We start from the raw sequence: 9,192 nt of genomic DNA, 5'->3' as shown, positions 1-9,192 counted from the left end.
AAAAGGGGTGGTAGCAAGAAATGATTATAAAGTCAACTTGAGCCAAAGGGTCAGGGTAATGGGTAAATTTGCTAAGGCAATAGTCTAGTATACTAATGGATGTAGAGAGTCAGATTAAGGAAGGTCAAAGTCTCACTGTACTCTGGTGATCATATCATACCTGAGTATTTTAGGGGGTCACATTTTGGTTGCAAGGAACAGAAACCCGACTGGGAAGCGAAGGTACTGGCCTTCAGGGTATGCTCAAATGGTGCCCCTCCTAGATCTCTTTAACAGGCCAGTGCACCTATCCCCCAGCTGCTGTGAGTGTTGGCAGCTAAGGGTTCTCAGATGCTCAAAATTCCAGGAATTGCCTTCAGCTGAAGGGAACAGCTTTGGAGACCTTAACTCCTTGATGGCTTACAGCCAGTGGCTGGCTGATACTTGGGTACACAAAGCTGCCCAGTGCCTCATGGGGGAATGACTCCTTGGTGTGGTTTCATGCCAGAGCTCTCTGTTGTGGATCAGGCCAAGGCAAAATCAAGCTGATTCTTGCTTGGCTGTTTCTTTTTTCCTGTCCTGCTCAACTTCCTCCCTTACAGGTTTTTCTTCCTTCAATAAGTCCCATTCAGCAGATCTCCCTTACAGGCTCTGTTTCTAAGGATCCTGATGAAAGACACTTACAAAAGCAAATAGCCAGAAAATAGCTGGATCCAGGTTCTCAGAGTCATAACCTGCTGCAGTTTTTATCTGTACCTCAGCTCTGATAGTTTGTTTTCGTATTGATTTTATGTATTCTTGAGCAAATTCTTTTGTGGTCCTCCTGGTCAACTCCAGGGGATGAGCCGGACAGTTCAGCAGCCTCAGTGTAAAGGAAACTTCTCCATATGGGTAGTTCCAACAAAGTTCCCAGGACTCCTTCTGTTTGGACTGCCTTGGGCCACATGCCTTTACCTAAATCAATCATTGCAAATGGGGGCTAGGGGTGGGGAGAAGGAAAGCAGTGCTTTGATTGGTCAGGACTGGCCTAGTGCTGCCCCTGGAAAGATGAATAGTAAGGTCAGCCCTATGGCAGCCATATGGACAGACAGTGGGGAGGACTGGTTCCCTAGAGGACATTAGGCTCCCCTTACCAGAAGAAAGAGACTGTTTGCTGGAAGGACAAAAATAACACATGTTCCCAATAGATCTTAACAAATTGAAAGATGCCACATGAAGTCATTAGGATAGTGGGGTGTACGGAAACCACAATTTGGCAAAAAAAAGGTGATTTTTTTTAATCCTTATTGTTTTGGGGATGGGCAGAAGGTACGGAAAGGGGGCATAATCTTTAAATATTTGGAATGTTGTCATGATGAAGAGGGATTAGGCATGTTCTGTGAAGCTTTAGGAGATGACATTAGAGCCCAGGCTCAGAGATTAGAGGGATGTAAATTATCCATAAGATATATTTGGATACTTTATATGCACACAGATACAAAATAATTACAATTTAAGTTGTCCAGAAAAAGAGCAGGCATATCTGAGAGGTGGTAAGCTTGCCATGCCTGGGCAGCTGGGAATAGGCATATCACTCTTACCATGACTAATAAAATACGCTTGTGCTTCCTTCTCACCTTTTCATAAAGGCTTTTTCATAAAGGCTTTTTCATAAAGGCTGTGTCTACATAGACATTATCTGGAATGCCCCACCCCCACCTTGTCTTAGGGAAATCTGCCGCACCCCAACAATCTCAAACCAGAGTACTTTCTCCTCTGAGGTTCACCTTTGTGTCCTCTTGTTAATCATGACACCTGCGATATGCTGCATTGTAATCTCATCATATGACTTAACTCCCTCCAGTTTGGTGAAAGTGCCCCCAGGCTGTAATTATTAATTTTACTGTGAGTATCAGTGTCTTATTCAAGAAATATTTGTTGAAAAAATAATTTTGCAGAAAGGTTTCTTGTCTTGGGGGAAGGTGTGTGACTAAGGGGCCACAAGGATCCTGCTCAACTTCAAGATTCTGTGATCAGCACATGGCACTAAACTTGAAGCTGACTTATAGATGAGTAATTGGGAATACCCAGGGCCACTTTGGCTTTTGCAGCTATTGGAGGAGAGAAGAGAGGGGATTCTCTTCTGCCCTTCCTCTGACAGTTACACCAATAGACAGTCATGGGAGACCTCTGGGGGAGATAAGGGAATCATAGTTCGAATTTACTCTGGAATGTAAAGTGAGTTGTCCCCTCTCAGTCTCTGTGCCTTGGCACTGCTCCTCCCCAAAGCTGGAAGAATGTCCTAGCTCCTTTCTGTCTCTGGCTACTGTTAACTTCTCTCTTCAGCCCTGCTGAGCCACACCATCCCCAGGAGGCTTTCGGGAAAGCACTTCCCCCTCTTTTCCATCCGCCAAGATGGGAGTTATTTCTCCTTTTCTGGACTCCCTCCCATTGCGGGGCGAGGGGGAGCAAATGGCCTGCCTGCACCAAGGTACTTCCCACAGCAGACCTCGCTTTACTTTTTTCCCCTTTAAGTCTTCTTTCTCCTTGTGGAAGTCATAGACCAGGTCCATGTGTGGTCTCTGCGCCTAATGCAGGAGATCCGCGCAGACACACACACACACACACACACACACACACACACACCCCTTTGCTATATGAGTGGATGCCAGAAAGAGTAGGATATCAGCATTTTAGAATTTTACAATTCCAAGAGCCTTTGGGAGTCACCTAATATCACCCTCCCTTCTACAGATGCTCTTCCTGGAGTCTCCTGAGGGAAGATTTTGGGTTCCTTCAGCCCCTTTTCTTCTCGAGGCCCAAAGCCCTTTTGCTGTTGATGATCTCAATATTCTAGGTACGTAGGGAAGGGTAGGTAGGTGTCAGTAGCCTCCCTTTTCCCCTAAGGGAAACTGACTCAGAGAAACGAGGGGACGGGCCTCGGTGGCGCGGGGGCTGTAACGGGAATTCAGGGCTCCGGGCCAGTGTGGAATTTATTGTGCCTCCTTTTGGGAAGCGTGAAAGTGAAGTAATCGATTTACGAGCCCCCGGCGGACCCTTTAGCCCCCTAGAAGGATCGAGACGGGTCAGGAGGATTAATGCAGTTAAGAGCTCACGGCATTGACCCCTTGGCAACTTGGCGAGGTCCAGCCGATCCGCCGCCCTTCTCTCGACAGAGTGGCCAATGGGCTTCGGCCTCTTTAAGGCCCCAGCGCCCCGCCTCCGGCTCGTCGCCGACCTCCTCCCACCTCCTCGCCGCAGCTCGGCCAGTTCCAGACTTCCCTTGGCGATGAGGTCATCTTCTCGTTTCCCATTGGCTACGCCTGGCCGTCAGTCACAGGAAGTCCCGCCGCCGTCCTCACCTCCTTCATACCCCTCCCTTCCCGCCCTCCCTTTAGTCCCCTGGTCCCAGCCTCCACGAGGCCTCTGATTGGCCAGCACAGCTGTCACTTTTCTAGCAGGCAGTGTGGGAGGCGGGAGACGGGTGTGGTGGGAGGGCCCGCAGCTTCCGTGGCTGAGAAGAGCCGGCGGCGGCCGTGTCTGTGGTGTCCGAGGCGGCTGCGAGAGCGACCGTTCCATCCTCCTCACCCCTTCGGCTCCGCTCGCCACAGCCCTCCGCTCGCGCAGACTTCTCCCCAGCTCCGTGCGCCCTGGCTAGACGCTGAGCCTCGGGAGGGGAAGAGCGCGGTGGGAGCCGGAGGGGGACCGCCGCCGAGCCCGGGCTGGGAGGAGCGCGAGGCGGTGAGTGAGAGTCCGGGCAGGGGACCCCTCCCCCACCAGCCCCGCCCCGAGCATCCTTTCTCCTGGCGACCCCGCCGCGCGCCCTCGGGGTTGGCCTGGGCGGGCCTCGCAGCCCGGCCCCCAACCCGCCGCTGGTTCCCTCGCCTCTCCCCTCCGGGCCAGGGTCGTCTAAGCCAAGGCGGGCGGGGCGGGGCCGTGCACCTGTGAACCGCCTGGCCGGGTAGCGCGGGTCGGGGGTCCGGGGGTCCGGCACCTGCTGCACCCCGGGTGTGTTTTGACTGCAGGGTCCCTCTGTCGCACGCTTTCCCCGGGATCTGTGCAGACCCTCGGGATCCATGTGCAGCCCCAGGATTCCCAGGCCAGGGAGGCTTACCTGGATTTGTTGATGCCTGTGTCAGCAACCTGAATGCCGCCAGGTGTAAGGGCCCTGGTGGATTTGAAACTTGACGGCCAAGAACTTTACCCTCTAAGAAAGTGTCTGGCAGGACGCTTTGATTACACCTCCCACCCTGGCCGGTGCCGGAAGAACGCATTGATACTCTGTCGTGGCTGGGGCTGGCGCTGGCGCTTTCAGGTCAGATTCTCAAACCTGCCGTTTCCTAGCTGTGTAATCTCGGGCTTCAGTTTCCTCATTAGGAAAAGGGGCGTAATACCTATTACCTGGGGTCGTTGTAAATTGAGAACGACTGGTGGATCAGTTTGTATTGAAGCACCAGCCCAGCTTGGCTTTGTCAGGATTTATCTTTTTTCTTGCTATTATAGAGCATAACGAAAAGGCAGTTTGGCAGACACTTGACTATTTACCAGCTGTATTTGGCATGAGGTATGTGTATACAATAACGTGAAAGATGTCACTTAAATGTAATAATGAAATTACACCCAGCTTCATGTGTTTTTACATACTTTAAAATCCATGAGAAGTCCGAAGTGTGCAGGTTGCCAGCTTTTGAGATCTTTTCAGGATCTTTTCTACCTGATGTCAGAGCCTGTAACGTAATCGTTATTTTCAATAAAAAGTTAAATTCACGTGTTTTAGGTTAGAGGACCCCCAAAACTCCAGATTTCACTTAAGCCGTTTTACTGTTGAAAAGCATCCGCCTCCCAGGAGTGAGGTGGTACAGCCAGCTGGCACAGAGCCCCATGACTACAGGGTGGGGAACCCTTGGCTGAAAGTGATTTAATGAAGTTTTGCCTAACGTCGTTTCCATTTTTCATAGTGAATCAAAGGGCTTTATGATAGTTTCTTAGTGAAACTAAACTAGAGGCAAACCATTATTGCTTTTTTCGAAAACACATGCAAAAAAACACTGACTATAGTCTGTTCTAGCACTGCTTCACGTCTTTGCCAGTAACGGTTAAGAAGAGACCCTGTTTAGAAAGGCTTCCAAAAGTCACATCTCTTTGGATAGGTTTTTTATTTAGAGTAAAATCATGAGATGGAAGAGTAATATGTATCCCATAATCCAAAAGTATTTACTGCAGACTTTCCACATCCTTAAGTACTCTGCTGAGTGCTATGAGGAAGGCATTTAAAAGAAGTATGAAACAGCATCCCAGCCCATAAAGGGCAAAACCAGAAAGTTTGGAATCACTCAGTACTAATTTTGGGTACTACTTAAGTAATGACTTCATTCATTCATTCATTTATTCATTCATTCATTTACTCATTCAGTAAACTTGTTCCTTGTCTGTAACGGGCCAGGTGTTTTTCTAAAAGCCAACATAATCGAGATAAGTGAGATATGGTCCCTGGTCATAGGAGCTCACAGTCTAGTGTGAGAGGCAGAAAGTGACAGTCGTAACACATTGAAATAAACTCCAGACTGTATAGGAGGGTCAAGAGAGCTTCTCTTTTGGACCTCAAAGAGAAGATGGCATTTGGGCTGAATCTCAACTCACCAGATGAAGGAGAGGAAGATCATTCCAAGTAGCTGAGCTTGGAAAGATTTCCTGATGAATCTTCTGACTGCTATAGCCTAGTATAAGCCATAGGGAAGGGGAAGGAAAGCGACATTTCTTTATGCTCACTATGTAATAGGCATTAATAATGCTAGGCTTTTAATGTTATCACTCACTTCTCACAGCAACCCTATGAAGTAGATTTTACCTCCACTTTAAGATAGGAAAACTGAGGCTCAGTTAGTTAAATAATTTGTCTGAGGTTACACGGTTAGTGACAGAGCCTGGACTTGAATTTCTTTCTTAAAAGTATGTATGCTCTTTCCCTTTTCACACTCTGTAGAGATAAATATAAGTGAGATGAGAAAGTTCCAGCTATATATGTTATTTGACTACATCAATTACAAGTTACTTTCTGCAAAATAAATGTTCTTACTTGATTTAAAGTTTCTAAAACTTGTTTAACAAAAGCTATCAAATGGTAGTTATTTTATGTTTATAAGTGTGATGGCATTTGCTAAAAAGTGTGGTTCATGGAAACATTCAGTGGAAGACATGACCTACAGATTCTGTATGGGGCACTTAACAAAGCTGTTAACCAGGTATGGACTTTTCTTGAGACTGTAGCTTACATATTTAAGTGTATAAAGAAAAGGATGTGCAGAGGAGTGGCCAATTAAATAGACAATGAAAGGTAAAATAGTTTTGAATAATTTTTATGAAAGGGGAAATTAGAAGTTTGAAGTCATATTAACATAGATTGTTATATTTAGAGAGACTACTATTGACTATAAGCTCCACAAAGGCAGTTTGTATCTTTTATTCTCAGCTTCAGGAGCAATTCTTGGGACATAGTAGATGCTCAGTTAATATTTGTTGAATAAAAGATGAATGTAGACAAATATATATTTATAGTGTGTTTATGTAAATGCTAGGGTTGATAGTTAAAATTGACATAGGAACATTTTCATCTGTTGAGAAAAAACTTTGGTCAGGAGGTTATATTTCAGAAGGTCTTTGAAAGAAGAGGGAGGACATTGATAGATTACAGATGAAGTGGTGTAGACATAGAGGTAGTTTATAAACGGTTGTACTTTGGAAGAAAAGGAACATTGAACAAAGGGAATGACCCACTGACACAATTCAAATATAGGCAGTGTTTATTTCTTTATTTCTTTATTTTTAGAGAGAGCGCACCGCTCTCTCTAGGGAGAGGTGTAGAGGGAGGGATAGAATGTTAAGCAGACTCCATGTTCAGCATGGAGCCGGACATGGGCTTGATCCCATGACCCTGGGATCATGACCTGAGCTGAAAATCAAGAGTCGGACACTAAACTGACTGGGCCACCCCAGCACCCCATAGGTACTGTTTATTTCTATGGCCTTAATGAGTTTTGAGAATCAGGGAAACAGTGTCTGCTCTTAAGGAAATTATAGTTTTAGAGACTAGGTATGTTAGGTATCTATTGTGTAATGTCTTACCCCCAAAGTTAGTGTTTAACAATAAACGTTCTTTCTCATAGTTTCTTTGAGTCAGGAATTTGGGAGCAGCTTGGGAAGTGGTTCAGGCTCAGGGTCTTTTCAGGAGATCGCATTAATAGGTCGTCTGGGGTTATAGTCCTCTGAAGGCTTGACTGAAGCTGGTGGGTCCTCTTCTAAGGTGGCTACTCAGATTGCTGACAAGTTGGTGTAGGCTGTTGGTGGGAGATCTCAGTTCTTCTCCCTGTGGGCCTCTCCACAGAGCTACTTGAATGCCCTCGTGGCATGGGATCTGGCTTCCCCCAGAGCAAGCAATCAGGACACCAAGCTGCACTCTTTTATTTATTTATTTTTTATTTATTTATTTTTTTAATTGCACTGTCTTTTATGACCTAGCTTTAGAAGTCACATCTCCCGTTTTCTTTTGGTCACACATTGTGGGAAGGGATTACACATGGGCATGAATACCAGGAGGTAAAGATCTTTAGGGGCCATCTTGGAGGCTGGCTACCTCACAGAACAGAAAAAGTGTTGGAAGAAGGTACAAAGTGCTGGGGGAGGGGAGGCAAGGATTCAGAGGAGGGAAAGATTTAATTCTTGTACCAGATTTTCAGAAATATTAATTGGGTGCTGCTCACTGTGTGCCTTCAACGTGGCAGGCCAGTAGGTGGAAGTGGGCACTGAATTAGGGCCATATGAAATGTAAGGAGTCTAGGCCGGCACTAAGGACAAACACTTGATCTCTGTGTGTAAGTTGAGGGTGGAGTAATTTTTCTGATATTGAGGAGAACAGTAACTTGTCAGATTGATAGACAAGCATAGACAGACAGCACAGTCTCGTGGCATAGATGCTGGGGCCAGACTTCCTGGGTTGCAATCCTGCCTCTACCACTTGCTGGTTGTGTGACCTTGGGTGTGTGACTGTAGTACTCTTACGAAGTCTTCTTAGTAACTCTCTAACTATAAAATGGGGATGATGATGGTGGCTGCTTTATATGGCTACTATAAAGATTAAACAAGTTAAACATGTGCCAAGTGCTTGGCACAGCTTTCCATGCACCACCATCATCATCATCGTTAATTTTAGGCAGTAGCCTAGAACTGACCATGGATGAATGAGGTTGGAGTCAGAGATGATGAGTGTAGAATGATGTGAATGTTCAGATAGAAGCATTGAAATGTCAGTCCTTGCTGCTCAGCGTCAGATTTTCCAGTTCAAGTACTTATGTTCACATAGTTTTTATTTCACAATTAGAGTTACACACAGTTACAACAGTACCTCTGGAGGTACCTCAGGAGGTGCACAGTTTGCCTGTTAGGGGTAACTTGTATTCTCGTTATCGGTCTTTGAATTACTGGGCCTTCTATCTGCAGAGTGGGTTTAGTCAGAAGCAGTACTTAGAGGTGCATACGCTTAAAAAGAGCTTAGAAGTGGAACCAGGACCCATAATAATAGCAGAGTGAGCACTTTTGTGACTGGGTCGCAGAAGAACCTGCAGAGATTCTTAATACTGTATCACTTCTTCGAAGAGGGGAGCTCATCGAACTCCGTGTCTCTGTAGGTGCTAAAGCAGGAATTGGGTGATCTGCCAGGGTGCCTTGGGTGGAGCTAATTGCCTAAGTGGCCTTTAGTTCTGCGGTTCAGAGACTCCAGTCCAACTCTCATTGTTTAGTTGAACAGAGGCACTGAGAAATTAAGTGGTTTGAGGTTCCACAAGAATCTCGTGGCTGAGCCTGGGCCAGTTCTTCACCCCGTGTTTAAGGCCGGCTCACATAGTCGTAACAGAAGATCTGCAGAATCTTTGCAAGACTGAGCATTGTGAAAATTTCCTTTCTTCAGATACCATATTTTTAGTTTTGTGGTGTATCTGGTTCATTTGCTTCCCTAGTCACTTTCATTCATATGCTTTTAGAAATCATTCCTTAAGTGAGTGTTAGTTACAAGTAATTTGGAAAGCTCAGTTTGAAATCTGGGATGTATCCTCTTATAGGTGGGCTACTTACAGGTCTTTGACCTCTAAAATTGTAACTGGGAATTATGAGGGATTTTGATTTTTTTGAAAACCTTTTGTTCTGGTATCAAAATTTAAAGTATCAGAGTATCAGAGAGTAAAA

General features: G+C 45.9%; 1 protein-coding gene across 1 annotated transcript in view; it reads left to right on the top strand.

Moving 5' to 3' along the window:
* Positions 1-2,373: 2,373 nt before the first annotated feature.
* LOC125919927 (uncharacterized) overlaps positions 2,374-9,192 on the top strand; it is a 97,017-nt gene continuing 90,198 nt past the window's right edge. The window contains exons 1-2 of the mRNA XM_049626730.1: positions 2,374-2,449; positions 3,164-3,699. Of these exons, the coding sequence (XP_049482687.1) occupies positions 2,374-2,449; positions 3,164-3,699 (612 nt within the window). The remainder of the gene's footprint in view (positions 2,450-3,163; positions 3,700-9,192) is intronic.

The sequence above is a fragment of the Panthera uncia genome, chromosome B4, assembly GCF_023721935.1.
Source record: "Panthera uncia isolate 11264 chromosome B4, Puncia_PCG_1.0, whole genome shotgun sequence".
In the NCBI taxonomy this organism is placed as follows: Eukaryota; Metazoa; Chordata; class Mammalia; order Carnivora; family Felidae; genus Panthera; species Panthera uncia.
This window is presented reverse-complemented; position numbering and strand designations above follow the sequence as displayed.